The 20,563-nt window shown below is 35.3% G+C and overlaps 1 protein-coding gene and 3 non-coding genes across 7 annotated transcripts in view; 3 read left to right on the top strand and 1 right to left on the bottom strand.

The window, feature by feature from the left end:
- The first annotated feature begins 492 nt into the window (after positions 1 to 492).
- TRNAP-AGG (transfer RNA proline (anticodon AGG)) lies at positions 493 to 564 on the top strand. Its single transcript has one exon. It is a non-coding gene; the product is annotated as a tRNA-Pro (tRNA).
- Positions 565 to 1,957: 1,393 nt separating this feature from the next.
- Positions 1,958 to 2,029, top strand: TRNAP-AGG (transfer RNA proline (anticodon AGG)). The gene has a single exon. It is a non-coding gene; the product is annotated as a tRNA-Pro (tRNA).
- Positions 2,030 to 3,555: 1,526 nt separating this feature from the next.
- TRNAP-AGG (transfer RNA proline (anticodon AGG)) lies at positions 3,556 to 3,627 on the top strand. The gene has a single exon. It is a non-coding gene; the product is annotated as a tRNA-Pro (tRNA).
- Positions 3,628 to 7,208: 3,581 nt separating this feature from the next.
- Positions 7,209 to 20,563, bottom strand: part of osp (myosin phosphatase Rho interacting protein outspread) — a 134,021-nt gene continuing 120,666 nt past the window's right edge. For 3 of the 4 annotated variants that reach the window (XM_036376595.2, XM_036376596.2, XM_070106855.1), the window contains 7 exons: positions 13,960 to 18,929; positions 13,758 to 13,892; positions 13,547 to 13,683; positions 12,879 to 13,028; positions 12,705 to 12,816; positions 11,984 to 12,398; positions 7,209 to 9,620 (listed from right to left, as the gene is read on the bottom strand). In XM_036376595.2, coding sequence (XP_036232488.2) covers positions 8,251 to 9,620; positions 11,984 to 12,398; positions 12,705 to 12,816; positions 12,879 to 13,028; positions 13,547 to 13,683; positions 13,758 to 13,892; positions 13,960 to 18,929 — 7,289 coding nt within the window. In that variant the 3' untranslated portion in view covers positions 7,209 to 8,250. The remainder of the gene's footprint in view (positions 9,621 to 11,983; positions 12,399 to 12,704; positions 12,817 to 12,878; positions 13,029 to 13,546; positions 13,684 to 13,757; positions 13,893 to 13,959; positions 18,930 to 20,563) is intronic. The other variant, XM_036376598.2, reaches the window with a different exon arrangement.

The raw sequence follows: 20,563 nt of genomic DNA, 5'->3' as shown, positions 1-20,563 counted from the left end.
GAGTCCAGTCCACAACAGATATTTCAATGCACTTCCCTGTAACATTCCACGATATAAAATTTTAAGAGATAACTAATTGTACCCTTACATCTACTGTGTGCCGCACAAGCAATCCTCGTTCTTTAGGAGGTATGTATATATTTTACCTCTACGAGTATATTGCTTAAATTTGAACAAATGAAAATCGATTATCAACATTATAAAGCTGTAATAATGCTGGTTATATTAATTCTCAAAAGTATAATTTAGTGTTAAATAACAGTTTTATTTTGGTCCGTTTTTAAGCCAGTCGTTCTAATAAATCAATGTGATGATGATGCACCCACTGTTTTATAAGGCGGAAATGCTTTTAGTGACGTCTATTGGTAAGTATTTATAGTTGTGATGTTGCTATACTTTTCCGCTAGGTGATGCAAAAATATCTTCATTTGTTTGAATTTTATTGCTGAATGCCTAGTCTGAAGTAAGTAATTTGTCACAGAGTGCTTAACTGGCTCGTTGGTCTAGGGGTATGATTTCCGCTTAGGGTGCGGGAGGTCCCGGGTTCAAATCCCGGACGAGCCCAAGAAAAGATTTTTTTAAAAAGTTTTTTTTTTATATAATTTAAAAAAGATGTATTTCATTTAAAATTGTTTTACCAGAAAAAAGCTGTCCAAATAAGGGTTCATTCAATCTATAGGAAGACCGTATGCATTAACACTTGTCCCAGATATCATTGTACAATATATATAATAAGAATATTTATTAGGGATGTTCGTTTAGCCAATCGTCAGTTTTTATGTATTAAAAATAGATATCATACTCAAGACCAGTTGCCTACAGTTCTTTGTGAATTTGAAGTTTGAATAAATTGAATATACTTAAGAAAAAATAGGTATATTTTTTCAAATAATTGTGGGTCGATATACTTAATAAAAACAAATTATTGGAATAATAATTATTTCTACTATTTTATGCTATTTTATGATAAATATATTTCAAAAAGTTTCAATGCCTATTCATGTAATAATATCATGAAACTAATATTTATAAGTGTGCCTAAGCCCGCATTCCTATAAGTTGAAAAAATTGATAGTGCCAATATGATACTGACAATAAAAAAATTTATTCATAAATATTTGCAAAAAAAGAATATCTTCGGAAAGTCCCAATGTTGAAAAAAAGGCAGCGGAGCAATAGTATTGCTTTTGTTTCAGCGCATATCAATAGGACTGGTGAAGAAAATGCAAAAAAGTGGCGTAAGATCGCCTGGTCCGATGAATCTAAAATAAATATGGTAGGTCGGCGAGGTGATGGAAAAGATCGCATTGGGTTGATGTTATGACTTGGCCGTCGCAATCTCCGGATTTAAATCCCATAGGGAACCTGTGAAAGATGGTACAGGAAAAGTTGGGACTCTTTGAAACACGAAATAAGAAACTATGGGAAAAAGTCCAAGAGGCGTGGTATTCAATACCGAATTCCGTCTGTAAAGCTCTAGTGGTACCTATACCGAAAAGGTGCGCTACCGTACTCGCAAATAAAGAGCATCTTTTTATGTAGTTGATAGTAAATAATTTTTTAGTTTCTGAGTAATTCAACGCACACGAATCTAGTAATTTCACGATGAACATAGTAATAAACATCTTTGTTTAAATACATATGTATGGTTTATGTTACGAATACTGGAATTTATTTGAGAATTCTTAAAAATATCAAATTAGGATTGTTATCGCTTATTCACATCCCATAATAATGTATTAAAATACATGAATACACATTCTCCAAACAGCTTTTATTCGCACTGCATAGTTGAGTATTTTAAGAAACAGTATTTTTCTAAATATATGAATTTATTGTTCGGTGAAAACACTTGCTCTAGTAAATAATAAGCCACCGCTATATAGATACACATATATGATTTTTCCCATTTTGTAGCAAATACACAAATAAAGCATCTGTCCGAGTTTAGTCAATTGGCTCGTTGGTCTAGGGGTATGATTTCCGCTTAGGGTGCGGGAGGTCCCGGGTTCAAATCCCGGACGAGCCCAAGCAATTAAATTTTTTAACAATATTATTTTTTTACCTAACACAATAAACCTGGAAATTAACAGCAAAAATGTATTTTGAAATATTTTCACATTTGTACAGTTCAAATTTAATATATTATATTATATGATTGCCTTGTTTATGTACTAAATACTTCGCTCGGCATTTAACACCATTCGCTGATACTTTTAATAACGAATTAATTATATTTTTAATAAAATGTCAAACAAATACATTTCTTTGATATTGACTTATCGATTTTTTTGGCAAGAGTTTGTCAAAATATCTCGATTTCAACGCGAGAGAGTTGCTCAGCTGTCATTTTCAACTTTCCGAATAACGAACTATACCACAACAAATTTGGTTCAAAAAACTTTGGCACATCGAGAAACATAAAAGGTGTGTACGAGGAAACACTTTAAGATCAAATTTGACCCGGACTGGCGCAAACCGTATTGATAAGTATTTCTTTCTAAAATTCTTTTGGCGTCGTAAAGAAACAGCTGCTAAACACACACTAATATGAGATCAAACTTCACACGAATATAAAAATCAATTTAGGAAAAAATGTTTTTCACGTAGTTTAAATGGACCAGTAGGGGGGTAAGTGTATTTCTTGACTACAGTCTGTTTGTAGGGTAATACTTATATTGTTGTTATTCGGGATAGAACTCCTTAATGATCTGGCGAAATCATTATGCTCATTTTGTGGTTACCAAGTTAAACAGAAAAACTTGTGAAGGAACTACAATTATTACCGTATTAAAGAATTTAATTAAAAAATCGTATCTGCAAAGTTTCTAAGCGCACATAAAGATTGGAAACTCAGTGGTTTCACAGTAAAGGAAAAATTTTAGTATGGCCAATCAGTGGATCTGAACCGCACATATCTATGTAAAACCTTCTGAGAAGTCATTAAATAGAACTGGAAAAGAAGCTTGCCGTTAACAGAACACGGCATTATGGCAAAAAATAAAATATGTATGGTGCTTTCTGAAGTCCTGTCGTTAATTAAACTTCATATAATTAAAAAAGCGAAAAATGAAGGAAGAACAGTGGATTTTAGTTTAAAATAATATTAAATGCACATAATATTGGAATATAACAGAACATCTTGTTAAGTGAGCATAAAAGCTTCCCCTCCACCATAAATTGTCATATTGCCGTTGCAATATTCAGAAAGTTATATACCAATTGCTGCGTAGTCGCTTTATCGAGTTTCGACTGTATTTAAATTAGATACAAGCAAGTAGCAAATGATGTCAGTTTCCGTTTTCTATATGTGTCGCACTACATACATATATATACATATATAAAAAAGAAAAGTTTTATGAATATACGAAATAATTTAATAATAATCGTATAACAGTTTGCCTTGTCACAATTTTGCGTTAAAATATATTATAGATTACGTATATTGTGAATAGATCTCAGAACATTTTCGAATTGGTCTAAAATACGATCGTTCGCAATTGGTCCAATCGGAAAAACGATCGAAACTATTTGTTGGCAAATTGACTAACAATTGGCTCGTTGGTCTAGGGGTATGATTTCCGCTTAGGGTGCGGGAGGTCCCGGGTTCAAATCCCGGACGAGCCCAAGAAGTTTAATTTATTTTTATTTTTTTATTTATTTTTTATTCAGAAATGTCTTTGTTTATATTTTTTGTTGAAAAATATGGCTATTTTACCAACGCAATAATTCAAGACAACTAATCAACAAAATTGTAAAATACTTGAAGCACTTTTTTTATCAAAATATTATATATAGACATTTAGAAAATAATATTGTTCTTCGATTACTTCAATTATAATTGGGAAGGTTCGCAAATAAAATATGATTTCTGTTTATAAATATGTTGTATCTGATTCAGAAGCTTAAAGTTCTGGACATATATGTAAGATGATAAAGTGAATCGCAATCAATAATAAATGTAATTTGGAATTTTTTGAAGATACGTTATTTTTCATTTTAGATCATAAACCTAAACATATTGCTATAGATCAAAATATTTAGAAAGATATGATTAATTATTTTGCAGTGCATCTTGGAATCTTTTCCACGTGTAATTTGTAAATTGTGTTAATTAGACCAAACCATGCTGACAAAAAGGCTCTATACGTCGTAGAAATCACGTGTGCATCATCAATTGAGAATAGAAATATTAGCCATTATTATTCTATTGCCGATTAAAGATGCAGACAGGTAGCTTTTCTATGAAATTTATGTCATTTTATGTATTACATAAGTATATATATATATTACATAGGTACAACAAGATTTTAGATGTTACTTACAAAGGCTTTGATGAACTGTGTTATGTATGGATTTCATATCTTATATAGGTTGGTTGAACATATTCTGCGCTCGAAATGAAAAAATACTGTATTTGATGAAAAATAATTTTTTGTGCTGCTTTTCTCACTAATTTTTTTTATTCAGCTGATCCTAAAGGCTGGTGTAATATTTGGAGTTGATTTATTTACCTTTCTGCAGATAATCGATCAATAAAATTCCTTTTGCATCCCAAGAAACTGTTGCAATAACGTTCTTTACTGATCGTTATGACTTCACCTGCTTTGGAGCTGAACAACCAGCTTCAGTCCACTGTAAACGTTCTTGTTTCAATTTAGGATCATGGTGGTGGATCCATGTCTCATCCATAGTTATAAAGGGACGCAAGAAATCGGTTTTATTTTACTTAAAACGCTCCAAATTTTGCTGAGAAATTTGTTTTCGATCCAGTTATTGTTGAATTGTTAACGTGTGCGGCACTAACTTTTCAAACAGCTTTTTCATATTTACTTCTCCATATAAAATATGAAGTACTCTTGCGATGGCATTAGCAATTTCACGCTCAGTCAAACTTGGATCTTCACTAACAATATTGTGAATTTGCTCAATGATTTCTGGTGTGGTTGCGGGTTTTGGTCGTCCTTCGCGTGGATCGTCTTCAAGCCTAGTACGACCATATTTAAATTTACCAGCCCAAAATTCAACGGTGCGTTTTGAAGGTGAGGACTCCTTATACACTTCTAACAATTGTTCATAAATATTCTTTGCTTTTAAACCTTTCAAAACAAAGAATCTAATCACTGCGCTATATTAAAATTTTCCATATTAAAAAAAATTGTCTGAAAAGTCAACTTTAAATGGCTTGTAAACAAAGAATTAATTTGCAGAATGATATACAGCTTTGCATGTGTTCTCACGACAGATGTACCAAATTGAGAAAACAAAATTTGGAGGTAGTAGCGCTATTTCTTGGTGAGGGCAGACACTTCACAACAAACTTGTATATGGCAGACACAGTCATTGCCGTAAGAATTGTCCAGAAGCTCTATACAAATTTTGGCACCTATACGAGTGAATATGAAGCATAGGTATATAGCTCTTTCCTTTGTACCAGAACGTAGCCCATGCAACTAATGTCCCTCCGCCAAAAGCCTCTAACAGAAATATATATAAGCAATACTGTTCGGTTGAGTATGGCTCGGATATCGGATACTTTATAGCGTAAGATTTAAGTCCATTTGTCGTGCAGCACATTCTTGAGTGTAGCTTTTGAGGTAGTTGTCCGTTGTTGAATTTTTCGTTCCAGTGATTCCCATAGGTACTCTATAGAATTCAAATCTGATGATTGTGCTGGTGTTCGAAGCCACTTAGGAACGTTGTAGAGTAACCAAAGCTTATATATCTCGCAGAAAATAATAGTTGGTTCTTATTAAGGGGTTTGGGGTAGTCAAAATTTTCAAATAATAAATTTTTTGCATTTTCGTTAAGTGTAATATCTTGAAAATATTTTCTGAAAATTTCAAGTTGATCCGATAATTACTTTTTGAGTTATTCGACAAATAGCAAAGAGCGCTCGGGCTCGTTTTTCTCAAAACTATGTTTTTTGAACTGGTGACAACTGTAACTCGAAAACCGCTCAGTAGATTTTAATGAAGTTTATACAGCTTTTAGAATCCATAATAAGCTCGGGCCTGTTCGAAGGATTTTTTTTCCAAAACTTTCGATTTTTTAAGATAAATTTTTTCGTGGTAGAAGATTTTTCTCAAAAGTCTAGAAAAAAATTTTCTGAGGCCTCCATTTTGTTAATTTTTGAAAACAAAAAAAATGCTTCAATCAGGCCCAGGATTATCTATTTATAAACCTAACTTTTTTCATCCGTTTGATTTTAGATGACTTTCCAAGGACTTATATTGTCACCGCAAGGACCTTTTTTTTTGGAACTGGGTCAACATTTGAAATTTTCGTGATTTTAAGTCAAAATATTGTCAAATAATGCCATATTACTACTTTTGTAAAATAACATGACTTAATAACAAAAAAAAAATTACTGAAAATTTTCAATTTGTGCCTCTGACTACCCCTTACCCCTTAAGATATGTATATTTGATCATAGTGGACTCTATAATTTATATTGGGCCCATATCATTACTAGCAATGTACCCCCATACAAGTATCATTACTCCACCACCATCATACTTCACAGTAGGCATTAAGTTTTCCTTATTGAGTACAGGGCCCGTTTTTTTTGATACAATTTATGACCTTTAATTCCAAAGATGCAAAACTTGCTCTCATTAGAAAGAAGAACTTTTTGACAAAACAAGCCCCGGGTTGTTTAAGTGCTCTTTTGCGAAAGAATACCACCATCATTACTCGGTTCAACATATCTCTTTGATGTATTTACTTAACTTCTTTAAACCAAATTTTATACCTTGAACAAGGTACATATATTAAGTTTGCAACCCTATAAAATATATATTATATAAATGATCAGCATGACGAACGAATTTGATTCAGGCTGTATGTCCATATTTTGAGATATCACTCTGAAATGTTCCACGCGTTCTTTTTTCTCCAAGGAGCTGCTTATTTGTCGGAACCGTTGATATTGGACTACTATTGCATATAGCTGTCATTTGACAACCATTTTTATTTGACAAGAAGTCATCACGAAATTCGACATAGATTATTGCCCAAGGCAACGCTGTAATATCTGAGGAAATTTACAGATCGGCCTACTATAGTACGATCAAAATCAAGTTCCTGTATGGAACCTACTTCATTTGTAAAGATCACTTCTAGCTTCGGTGCAACCGTAGTTAACGTTTTTTCTTGTTTTTAATTTTTTTTTTAAGATTTTTATTATCCTATTTCAAAGTAAAAGATTTCTTTAACAATTTTCAAAGGCGCATTTTTATTTATGCATGTAATGTCATAAACTTTCGATAGATAGCGTAGAGGAAAATTGGTGTTTAGTATAACATACGTGAATTATATAACATAATTAAGAGTATAGAGGGAAAGACGTTTACTACATACAATAAAATTAATAATTTTTCTGAAACAAAAACATGTGCATACCACATACATATTCAGTAGCATATGATGTTTTTTTTTTTAAATATAACATATTATATAATGCTTAATGCTCGCAAGCATTTCAAAACTTTGCATAGCATGTTTTGTTAAGGTTAACAAAAATGCAAGTGAATATATATTTTTTATGATTATGTAATAATAATATACAATACATAAAAGGTATATGTTAACATTAATAAATTGCAATCATATTTCTTATGGAATATATTAAATCAAATAAAGTTTAAATTAAAATGTGCATATTATTAACTTTGCCTGCCTAACAAACAAACAACAAAAACAAACACTAACACTTCTGCTTGCAGAAAGCATTATATGAAAAAAGTATTGGCGCAAAAACAATTTTTTAAAAAAATATTTTTTGAGATAACGGCCTACCCGGTAGTGAAGTAAAATGTTTTTAAATAAAAATTTATTAAAAAAATTATTTATGCATTTATGGCCTTGAATCAACTCTGACTATAATATATTTACGTTGAAATTAAATGAATTGTTAACTTAGAATTAAAAAAAAAATATATATAAAATAAAATCAGCGCTACAAAATTGCATTCTACTGCAAGATGAAGGAAGTACCTTAAACAGTTTTTCAAAATTTTTCCAAATTTTTTTAATATGTTATATATAGGAAGGATATATAATTATAAATATCAAATACATCAGCATTATTTTCTAGCTGGCATTTTAGTTTCGATTACTACTTCATAGTTTGGCATATTTTGAATTTTAGCGTATGATAACGAGTAATAATTTTCTATTATTACTATTTTGTATTATAAGAATTTTAAGTATCATAAGTAAGCATAAGAAAAAAATATGAGCTATTTGCTAAATTTCCAATTCGAATCGTCTCAAGTGTTTTTGAATCGCATTTGTTGGTCTTCTCGTTGCGGCGCTGGTCGGCGTGCGTATTTTCGTTGTTGGGGATATACTTGTAGTCGCATGCTCAGCATCATTTCCGCTCGAAACGGAAGTGGGCGAGCAAAAGGGGATCTGTTCATGCGTACGCCTACCCAACACTGCTGTAGCTGTAGTTGTATTATATGCTTTACTAACACTCGGTTTATTTTGCGTATTGTTGTTTTTGTTGCCAAATATTGCATGCTGCTGTTGTTTTTGTTGCGGCGTATCATCACCAACATCATCATCGTGGTTGCTGTCATTGGAGTCAGCTGTTGTTGTTGCTGTATCTTTAGCAATTGTTGTTGTTTTGCGCACAAAATCTGTAAAACTATTCAAGTTGATGGCAGTACGTTCGGCCACGTGCATATGACCAACGGCTCTTGGTTTTGTTGTTGTTGTTGCTGCCGCTGTTGCTTTTGTTGTTGTTATAGTACACTCCTGTATTATTGGTTGCGTTTTTACGACAGCTCTATTGTTTTTCTCATGCGTTGCAAACACTAAACTTTTACCATTGCTGTTGTTTTTGTTGCTGCTGCTAGTATTAATTGCACTAACACTATGTACATTTATATTGCTACTATTTTCAACAATAATATTTTTAGTATTAACATTTCTATTAGTATTAATAATATTAGAGATATTTTTGCTTTGATTATTGTTATTGTTGTTGTTATTATTATTATTATTATTAGGATTATAAATATGTTTATTAGCACTAGAAATCTTTGGTTGCTCCACTGGTTTTGTTCGTGTTATTGTTATTGTTGATGAAGAGGGATTGCTTGCGCGGTTTGCATTTGTTATATCTTGTATACTATTATATTTTGTTGTTGTTGCTTTTGACTTGTGACTATTTGAAGTATTTGCTATGCCCGCTGCAACAGTCAAGGGCGCATCAACAATTTGCTCTTGCTCGTATTGTTGTTTTTGGTTTAGTTTTGAAGTGTTTATATATTGTTCTTGTTGCTTTTGCAAATCTGCAGCCTGTTCTTTTTGTTCAACTCGCTGTTTTAACTGCCAGTTTTGGCCAGCCACACTCCGCTGCAGCAATTCAATTGCCTCCATGCTCTTTTCGGGGCTTGAATTTATCTCGATTGCTGTTTTTTGTGGCGTGAGTGTTGTTGTAGCCATCGTACAAGCCATCGACGCAATGTAGGATGATGCTGGTGACGATTTCGTTGTTGTGGTTGTTGTTGACGCACATGTTGCTATGGGTTGCATGCTGCTGTCCACGTCTGTCGTGCATTTGCGTGAGGTTGTTCTCAATCTCTTGCCGAACGTGGAAGATTTTAAACCTGGTTTGACGTCGAGCAAAAGAAAATATAAATAAATTAACGTCTATTATATATGTTTATTTAAATCAAATAGTGTTAATATGTTTTATTTTCTTGTTATTTGTGTATTAATGGAAGCGGTGAAAACTTAGCCCAGAAAACCTAAAAGAATAATGATTTGCTTAGTGAAAACAATGTACGATGCCGTACAAAGATTGCGAATGCAAATGAGTATATGAAAAATATCAATTATTATTTTCAATAAACACATACAACACTGAGAAGACAATTTTACAATGTAGTGTGGCTTACTAAACGTGTATTTATATAAAAAAAATTCTATGAGATGAACTTGAATATTTACAAGTTGATTTGCATTTTTTTTTTGTAGTATTTCTGGAACACATCAATATGTACAATTTTATATACATGACAACACTGTCAGGCTCAAAACTGATATATGACTGTTTAAGACACCAAAGAGGACTTCGCAGTTTTGGGCATGTCTGGGGCAAAAAGCCGATTAAATAAGAATATTGCTCTCGAAGCTTTGAAATATTGTCAGTTCGTTTTTCCTGCACATTGGTCGATTGTAACTGCTATATAAACTGAATGGTCAAAACAAGTTCTTGTAAGCAAAACCTTTTTTATTTGCCAATACATCTTCACGGTATTTGGCGTGATTTATTCAAGAAAGACGCCAAGACCATATCCGAAGAAATTGTTTAGATTGGATCACTATAGCATATGACTACCATACAAACACTTGTAATAAAACTTGAGCTTTTGGAAGGTATTACAGCTTCGGTGCAGCCGAAGTTAACAGTTTTTCTTGTTTTTGTACTCATATTGACAACTCCGTCTTGTTAAAAACTGCCACAGCATAATGTGAATGGCTTTGGTAGTTCAAACGGAATAATGTAAAAACAAATTATGGACAGTCTATTTAAAAATTCTGAATTGATTAGCAATAATCTTGAAACAAAAATTCTTGATTTGATAATTTTGTATTGGTGTGTGTGTGTGGCTTTGACATTTACTCTGGCAGTTCGAAAATTATGATTGTGTTACTAAAAAATATTTAGGTATTGAGCTTTTCGAACTGTTACTGACACGTGTGACCGCCCAGTGAGAAAAAAATTGGTTGGCCCTTAAAAAAAGAACGAGATTTGGATAACCTTGGATTATTATGGCAAGAAACTAATACAACTCAACGTTGTATAGAAGAATATTCATTTACCTCAATTTTAATAAAATTAATTATGAATAGTGGTAATGAAAGATCTTCAAATGAGGTTATAACTAGTTTTGGAGCTCACAGCTTTTTTTAAAATTAATTGAGAGTTACTAGCACTGTCATCGATTCGCCATTGATCTGCTTGCTATCCCTTGACACTGCTCTCTTGTTAAAAAATGTACATGAAGAACAACAACAAAATTTGAGATTTGATTTCGAAGCAAGTGAACATGCGAATACCTCATTAAAGTCGTTTCACCACATTCTTCAATGTTAGCAAGTTTTGTTTTATACAATACACTTTGGAGTAGTTCAAATAGCAAATTCTTGTCCAAAATTTAATGTAAAATTTATTATCATGCAAAAATGTAATATATTAAGCCATATTAAGCCATATCGTGAGTATTTACCATATTAATATGTTTTACTAAAGAGACTGGAGTTAAATATAATTTTTGTGTATAATAAGAATGACATGGAGACTAGTAGAAATGAAGTGGATATTTTGCTATTTGGGGTAGAAAGAAGAATTTTTGTACCGAAAAGAAGTACAATGCATCCTGCGGATTCTTATTGTCAAAAAGGTCAGTACTTCCAAATACTAACAGCTTCAATGTGACGAAATGTATATAATATTCGAGAGTTATTTTTTAGAGCTGCCCATTTATTTGAACAACTGGTTTAATATGTTCGAATTGTTACTCGTTTACGAATCAAAGAAGAAAGCTTAGATCTGTTTAAGCTTGGATATTTGTTACCTCAATGGAAGATGACAAAGTAAAAAAAGTTAGAATGATTCAAATGAAACCGATTTTCATACAAAACGTTTAAAAAAACTAACCTCTATTATGTAAAGTAAATAAATAATATCCTGAGTAAGTTTAAAGCAAACAGTGTACCTAATAATGAAGATGTTCAAAGACAGCCCTACTGCTTAAGATTGAGAAGAAACGCCACCCAAAGAAAAACATCTATAGCAGGTGCTCTAAAAGAATACATATTTGTACGTACATATTATATGTAAATAGAAGTACAGTGAGACACAGAAATTAAAACACAGAACAGAAGAACATGTGTGGTTACAGAGACAGAGACAATTAAAAAGTGACAAAAAGATAGAGATAGCTATACTATTGTATGCCGTTACCTTCAAAACTCAGCCTACTTTGAAAATAGTGCAAATTGCTTTGCTTATAACAGGGCTCATATGTATAGAAAATGGCATTCAATTCATCATTATCACCAACATCATTATTATTATCACTATTTTGTTTAATATCACTAACATATTCTCTATGCTCATCAACAACAATATTTTCAGATTTTTTATCAACTGATACAAGCGTGGCAAATTCTTTGCTGACTGATGTTGTTGTTGGTGCTTCTAGAGTAGAAGCTGATGGATTAGTCGTTGCCAATGCTCCATGAATAGCTAGTGAAACTGTACATGTAGGTGGTGTGGTGCTCTGTGTTGACGTCATTGGCACCGGTACCACATTTTCTACAAACGCCGTATTCTCATCGGCAAGCTCATGCAACACACCATACGCATGCGATTTTGCCTATACGTGTGTATTTTTTTTTTGTCAATTTTGAAACGATAGTCACAAAAAATACATTTGTAAATAGAAAATAATAAACAATAATAATAGCAACATGAGTTTGACATTAGTAAAATATTAAAATATTAGTTACAATTGCTTACAAAATAATTATGCATAAAAATAGATATTTGAAAAATAAAAAAAATATTTAAGATTCATACATATATTGAAAATTGTGTAACTATAAGGTTGTGAAAAATTTACAGTTAACATAGTAAATATATATTTTTAGATTTTCACATATTTATATAATCAAAAACCCACCTCGCTGTCTTCGCATACGACACCATCATCCTTCACGGAGCAAAGACCTTGCACGAATTTCGCGGCTGTTGTGGGGTCTTCGGAGTCTAAGTGGGCTCGAAATTGCTTATTTCTGTAGATTGATTGGAAAATTCACTGAAATTCTACAAATATATCGATTAGTTTAAAAAATACCTCAACTCCAGCTGCTGCATTTGCTGTAAGTGCTTCAATTTTTGCGTTGTATTGCGTAACTTCTCTTCCAATGACGCATTTTCAACGCATTTTATGGAGAACTTCTCCGAGAATGACAAGATTTCCTGTCGCAATTCTTCAAGTTCTTCCCTAAGAAGAGAAAAATTAAGTAAATATTCGTATCTACATAATAAAGTGCGAAGCAGTTTTCTACAAATCTACGGAGACATTTTTTAAAACACCTCCTTGGTTAAAAATACGAAAAACTCATAAAAATAGGGTTTATAATGGTTAAAATCCTTAACAAAAATGTTTGTCGCGAAATTCCCTTACAAGTCTTTGAAAGCAAATATTCATTATTGAACTCGAAAACCAGCAATAAATATTGTGAGCCGTGGAACATTTTTCGTCCCAATTTCTAAATTTAGGATATTCACTCAGGTAATGCACTAACGGTTCATCGTTCTCCTCGCATGCCGATTTTACCTTACTTTATTTCTGAAGGTGCCATTTCAGAGGTGTGAGGCCCTTACCATGTTACTCGCTACTATGAAACAAAAATTTTTTAATCAAATTCCCTAAGACGTGATAACAAACATATATGTAGGTAGATAAAGGTGATGTGGCTTTTTATAGAGACATCACATAATTTTCAGTTTCATACTTACTCATTTGCTTTGGCAGTGTAGGCGGAGTGTTCGCCTTTTTGGAATTGCTTCAAGAACTCCTGTTTAAAGCGTGCCACTTCACGCTGTACTTCGCTCTGATGAGCCTTTCGCATGGCATCCAATGCAGCCAAGGTAGCCTAATGGAAAAGTAATGTTATGAAAATCCAGTTTCCAACATTCACAATACAAAAAAAAAATAGTTTGCACTTACTTGTGTTTCCTCAGCTAGAGCGGTTTCTTTTTCCAAGAGCAGACGCTCAATTTCCTGACGATGGTTTTCCTCCAAATCGGCCACAATGCGTCGATGTGAGGATTCCATAGCCGAAAGGCCTTTCTCACATAAAGTCTACAAATAGAACAGTATACTTTTTATTTTTATTATTGTTAAGTTTGCAAGGCAAAGTCTAATTCACCCTGAGCTGCTCGATTTCTGCTTGGTATCGCTGCCGGAAGCTCTCATCATCGCTGGTTACGTTACTGAAGTCAGGTGAGTGTGCCATTAATTGATCGCGATATGTTTCTTGCAGGCACTCCAGTTGCTTACTATGTTCCAGTTCTAACATTTCTAATCGGCGCTCAAACCGCCGGCTACGTTCTTTCTCTTTAGTAAGTTCCGACTGTAGATAGTCACGTTCCTGTAGCAATACGGCATACTCTTCATCCTGTCTAGCACATTTCTCCACTAAAGCATTGCTCTCCTCCTCGTGAGTTCGTGCTTTCTCCGTCTGTTCTTCAAGTTGCTGCAAGAGGGATAATTGATCTCCCTGCTTGCCTCGTAACTCTTGCTCTTTGGTTTGCAATTTGTCATTAACAGTTGCCAGCGCACTTGCACGCTGCTCTAACAATTCATTGCTATATAGCAGTTCAGCGCTGACAGCATCCTTTTCCGCTTCGATCTTTTTGAAGGCATTACGTTGATTCTCCAGCTGTTGCATATATGTACTCTTATCTTTGGCATGAGCCTGTTGTAGTTGCACAAGTTCGTGCTCATGCTGCTGCTGCAATCGCAACAGCTTCTCATGAACTTGACGACAATGCTGACAGGGTGTGTTGAGAGCGCGATGTATCTCCTGGCAGAGTTGATCAGCACGTTGCCGTAAATCTCCACATTTGTGACAAACATCTTGTAAACTTTCAATAGAGACGGTTGAGCGCGGTATGGACGTTGTAGAAGCTGAAGCCTCACATTGTAATGCTATTAGCGAATCCTCCAATTGACTGAGGAATGTTGAGATTTCCGATAATACCTGTCGATCGTTCAGAAAATCAATGGTATGCTGTTTGTAAATGAATTCAAAATCAGCATCAGCCAGTATATCGGCGGCGTTGTTGATCTGCAAATCATTTGAAAGTTCTTCGAAAAGACTCTCATACCGTTGTAGTGCAGTAATACCGATTTTATTTGACTGAGAGTCACTTTGAGCATGAACGGTGTTCTCCTTAGTCAGCTGTTGCTCGACGTATTCACCACGCAGAACGGTTATGCGTGCATCTACAAGCGCTTTATGCGCAATTATATCCGCAAAATCGGTAAGCAACTGCCGGCCTTCCGATATCTTGCGCTCTTGCTCTAATTGCAAACGCCATTGACCACGTTTCATCTTTTGTATTGCCTCCTTGTAGCATTGTGTGAGCTGTGCAACCGCCAATTCCATCTCTTTACGCAGTGCATCATGCACAGCATCAGCAAATTTCTCGAAAGATAGTCGTTCCTCGGCGGTTAGCGTATAACCGAATGAAGGTGTAAGTGATTGCTCAAAACGTTCCGCATTACGCAACATAATATGCGCAATCTCAGACTGTACTAGTTCAGCATTTACGGTCTCTTGCGCTTGGCGCCAAGCTTCTTGTACAGCGCCTTGCACTAAGTCATTTGAAGAGATATAACTCAAGGTTTCCGCCGCTAATCCACTCGCTAAATTTTCCATGGCATTATTTTTGTAACGTTTGGCTATAAGATTGATTTCATTCTGTTGTCTAAGCAAGTCTTCCATGATGTTCTTATCGACAGGATCAAGCATTTCTCTGTTCGTTGTCTCCTTTCGATAGTTAGATAGCATCAGTCTACGTGCCAATACTCCAGCTAAAATATCGAGCGTGCCACTGGACTTAAGCGCACATTTACCACTTAGCTTAGCTTTAAGCATTGTCATTAAGTGAGACGTCTCCGCAACTTCTGTGCGTGTTTGTTTTTCACAGAAGAGTTCGGGGTTTTCCGCCCGCATGACTGAATCGCGAAGTTTACCAAAGCATACACTTTCAAATGCCACACGTTCTGCTAAAAGTTCCATATTCTTGCGTTCAGTTAACTCGTTTCGCTCCCGCAACACACGACGTTGTTTGAGTAGCTCTGCAAGTTTGGTACGCAACTGTGACTCCAACTGTGTAAGCGCAATTTTCACCGGATTTGAATCGGGCAGCAACATTACATTAGGCACCGCATATTTATCGCCACTGCTTCCACTGATTATACAAGTTTCACAAGATTCACGAATCAATTTTACGACCTCGCTTAGGCAACGTTCCACTAAACGGTACGAGTCTTTGCGATCAGTGATAGGTGAAACAGAACGACGGCTGTGAGAAGAGCGTAGGTTTTGTAGCTGATGCAGACTTTTTTCTAGGCGATCTCGACTTGTTACCAAAACACTTTCAAGACAGCGCAGTCGATCGAGCAAGTGTTCAGAAATTTTAGCAGAATTCCGTGTTGCATTTTCAATAGTGGGTGTATTGCAGGAGGGTGTAGGCGTAGATGAAGAACTAATTGAACCTGTAGCTGACGTATCATCTAAACGTTTTTCTAAATCATTCAGCCGTAACATGAACTGAAGTGGATCGCTGTTGCTGGCATTACTCTCAAGTGAACGTCGTCTTGAAGATTTTTTGGAAACTGTTCGAACTGGCTCTGAGTTCACACTATTCAGCTTTTCTATTTCATCGATTTTCGCTTCCAACTCGCATACTTTTATCTCTAATTCTTTGGGTATGCTTAACTGTTCTTTACCTTTGAGTGAAAGTGATCTTCTACGCTCTGACTTAGCCATCTTCTGCTTTAGCGTACGAACTTGGCGTTCCGAACTACTGTACTTCAATGTTAAATCCTGTATGCGCGCTGCCATCATCTGCACTTGTGCACGATCCTCAATCTCTTTTCGTTCAAGATCTTGCTTAAGCGCTGCATGCGATATTTCCAACGAATCAAATTGATTTTGTGACTCCTTCAGTTCACGCTTCATTGCCTTAATCTCGTTAACAGCTTTCTCAAAACGCGTACGCAATTCATTGTATTCATCAGCAAGAGAATCTCGCTCCAATGCAAATGGATCAATATCACCGATCTGGGTAAGATCACTCAAAGAGTCCATGCGCTTTAGTTTTCCCCGATTCATTTGGCTAAAGCTATTCAAACTGCTACCTTCCAATTCATGTACACGCTTGTAGAGCGCTTCATTCTCGTCAATTCCACGCGCTAGCCGATCTTCAAGATCTTTTATCTTCTTTTGACTCTCCTCCAACTCGTCCGTTAACCGATCCACAATATCCTCGGCATTGCGTTTAGTCTCTTCCAGCTGCGCTGTTAGATTATCACGTACCAATTCCATCTCGTGCAAGCGCGCATTAAGCTGCTGCTCTGTGCGTTCCAGTGTTGTTAACAATTCAGACATGCGCGTCTCGCGTTCTTTGGCTTCGTCGCGTAGCATATTGCGCTCTTTCTCCGCTACGCTAAGGCGAAATTGTAATTCTTTATCAAGGCTGAGTTCCTCCTGCACAGGATGCATTACAGGTGGTGGCGAAAGCTCGTCCGAACCAACGCTATCCACAGTACTACGACGGGACGTCGGCGGTGAAGAATGGCTACGCTTGTGAGACCTTGCGGCTGTTGTAGCTGATGCACGGGCATACAAACGATCGCGATTTCGCAAAATCGAAGTTGTAATTGGCGGAGACGGTGAAAGCGGAGAGCCCCAGTCAACACTATCCCGACGGCCGCCTTCAGAAGCAGTACGGTACTCTTCGTCGGAAGAGAAATGTGCGGTTTTTGGTGTAGACGGAGTTGTGGAAGCCAGAGCTTTAGGTGGAGTACTGTTGTTGGATTGCAATAGAACCTGTTGTGTAGCGGGTGGACTAGTTTCACTCAGATGTTGATGATTATGCATGGGAACTGCTGGCGGTTTTTTGTGCAATTCGTGATTGCGTTGCGCCTTAATGAAATCTTTCTCAATTTCACTTTTAATATTTGGTGTTACGGCGCCATCTTTGATAACCAATTCCACTGTTGGTGGCACATCTGCGTCTGTAAGCGGCTGGCTACTGTTGTTTGTATTGTTGTTGGTCGACAGCAGGGCGGGCAAACCGGCAATATTTCGTAATATGGCAATCCAACTATTGCGTGAGCTGGGCGAAAGACTTGCCAAAATGAGGCGCCGTTGATCCCAAGATGTCAGCTGGAAGGCATAACTCTTACTGGCACTAACTTCCGCTACATTGGTTAGACTATTAACATCCAACACGCCATCTAGCACGCCACGTTCCTCTGACACCGGGTCACGATAATAGAAGAGTGCCGCACCACTTAGTGAGAACCAATGCTTCGTCCAGTCGCCGGTGCGGTTATCTTGCTTCATTAACCAGCCCTTTTTGGTGTTGAGTGACTCCTCAGCAGGCGGATTGACACGTAACTCTGCCGTCTTAGCCAGGTAGTTGGTAGAAAGATCGTCAAGATTACAGCCGCCATCCGGATCGCCTCTTTCGTGCGCCTGTTGTTGCCTCTGCTGTTGTTTAGATGGTTGCAAATGTTGTTGCCGATGCTGATTGCTTTCGTGTTTCTGTTGTAGATTTTTCAATTGTAATTGCAATCGTGGACTAGATTTGCACTTATTACTGCCCAGAACAATACCGCCAACAACCCCCTTTCCAATTTCATTTGTACTATTGTTGTTCTTATTGCTGCTATCATTTGTTGATGCTGTAATATTGTTATTAGTATTCATATTATTGTTGTTGTTGCCATTGCTGTTGGATGTCGATAGTACTGGCGGTATCTTCTTGACTATGGCCGAAACAATGGCAGGCGTCGAATTCGCTGCCAATGGTAATGACTTTGGTCTCAAACTAGAAATATTGCTCTGTTTCTGTTGCTGTTGTTGCTGCTGATGATGCTGTAATTGTTGTTTGTTCGTTGGTCGATGGTAATCGGTTTCATCACGCGAATTTTTCTCCGCCGCCGTCGCTGTATGATGCAGATGACTATTGAGTACATTATTGACAGTCGTATTGGACCAGCGATTTTTCTGTTGACTTAGATTTGTTATTGTGTTGGCAATGTCTTTGAACGTCTTTTCGTCCCGTCGGATATCCTCGATGAGTAGACATGATGATGATACTAAAAGTAACAAATATAAAAGAAGGAAATTGCTCGTCAGTCATTCTTGAATATGTATATTAGACTAATTGCGAAATCAAGCTGAAGCTAAAATTGTTGTTCTGGTGTGAAAATAATAAAGGTGTCGCGAGCATAGATAGAGTGTGAACTGATTGAAGTAATCATGTAATTTTCAAAACGTATTAAAACCTTTAAATGCTTGAACTCTGAATGTTATTTTTGAAAATAATCATGCAATGCAAAATTATAAATATGCACGAGTTTTTAATGGATTCATGACGAAAAAATCTCAAACACTCTCGAAAAAATTAAAGAAGGGTATCAGATCCTCTCAGACCTCACAAAACACAAAATTTGATTTTTTCACAAATATCCGAAGAGGATGTCATAATATTCCCACTCGTTTGCAATTTATGATTCCTTCCCCCACCTTTTCAATTAAGATACATATCGACTCTTTGCTGGTATTAACAGTTACACAGAAGAGTTTCAGCATACGATTTATCCAAATTTATATTGAAAATGCTTTGTAAGACTTTATTAAGGTTTATCAAGAGCCCTCTCTGTAAGGTTATTAATACCCACTGATCTCTGATTATTTAAAATAAAATAAAACGTTCTAACCTATCTTCTCTCTCACTCTCTTCCTAGCGGTTGATGTTATAACTATTACAGCTGAAAATTAGACAGGAATGCAGAGACGAAACTCTTAAACGGTAGTAAATCCAAATTATCAACTTCGAACATAAAAATCGATAAGTACGAACTGCTCATAACTAGATAAAAAAATTTAGGGTTTACTCTTCGATGTCGCCAACAGTGTATTCCACGACATAGTTAGTTTAAGAAATAAGAGGTTCTGGTCAATATTCTAAACTAGAATGCGAATTGCGTTCAAAAGGTTAAAATAAAATATCTGAAAAGATTGTTTGAAAAAAGAAAATATTTATAGAAAATAATGCATCAAAAGAATATAGAATGATGTATGACAATATGCCATCTAAGAGTTTGGCTATATGAACCAACAATTAAGTTCTGATTTAAAAGGCGTAATTTCGACAAAGCGGTGAGAATTAAATTAGTTAGCAAAAACAGTTTTTGAGAATGTCAGAAAAGCAAAATATTTGCTGAAGCAATTTATTTTTTTTTTATTAATATTTACACATAATTAAATATTTTTTTGTAAAGTTGTATTTGTGTCACCCATTCCGTTAAGCTAGAAATAGCATTTGAGCTTTATTTAAAGTAAGTAAAAGAAGATGAGTATTTTATCAGTTAGCTATTAGTGTTCAAAATATGTTAGAAATACAATATTCATGGAAAATATTCAATCGATAATGGATGAGAAAATGTTGAGCTTAAATATGAATATGAATAAAAAAAATTCTTACTACTTAACAACAAATATGACATTTTGAAGTACTATATTTATCAGCAGTAAAGATTTGACAGATTTTTGCCATTCATAAACAATTTACTTGATATTTTCCAATTCAAAATCTGTTGACAGCTAAAATAATCACTTTTGACAGTTCCGACTGGTAACCAAATTACTTTAAAAACATTGTTCATGAACACCAGATCACGGCAATTTTATAAACATTTACAACTTCTATACCAAATATAACGCAGAA

Source organism: Bactrocera oleae, chromosome 3 (assembly GCF_042242935.1).
Source record: "Bactrocera oleae isolate idBacOlea1 chromosome 3, idBacOlea1, whole genome shotgun sequence".
Lineage (NCBI taxonomy): Eukaryota > Metazoa > Arthropoda > Insecta > Diptera > Tephritidae > Bactrocera > Bactrocera oleae.
The sequence above is the reverse complement of the archived record's forward strand: the minus strand, read 5'-3'. Positions and strand labels throughout refer to the sequence as shown.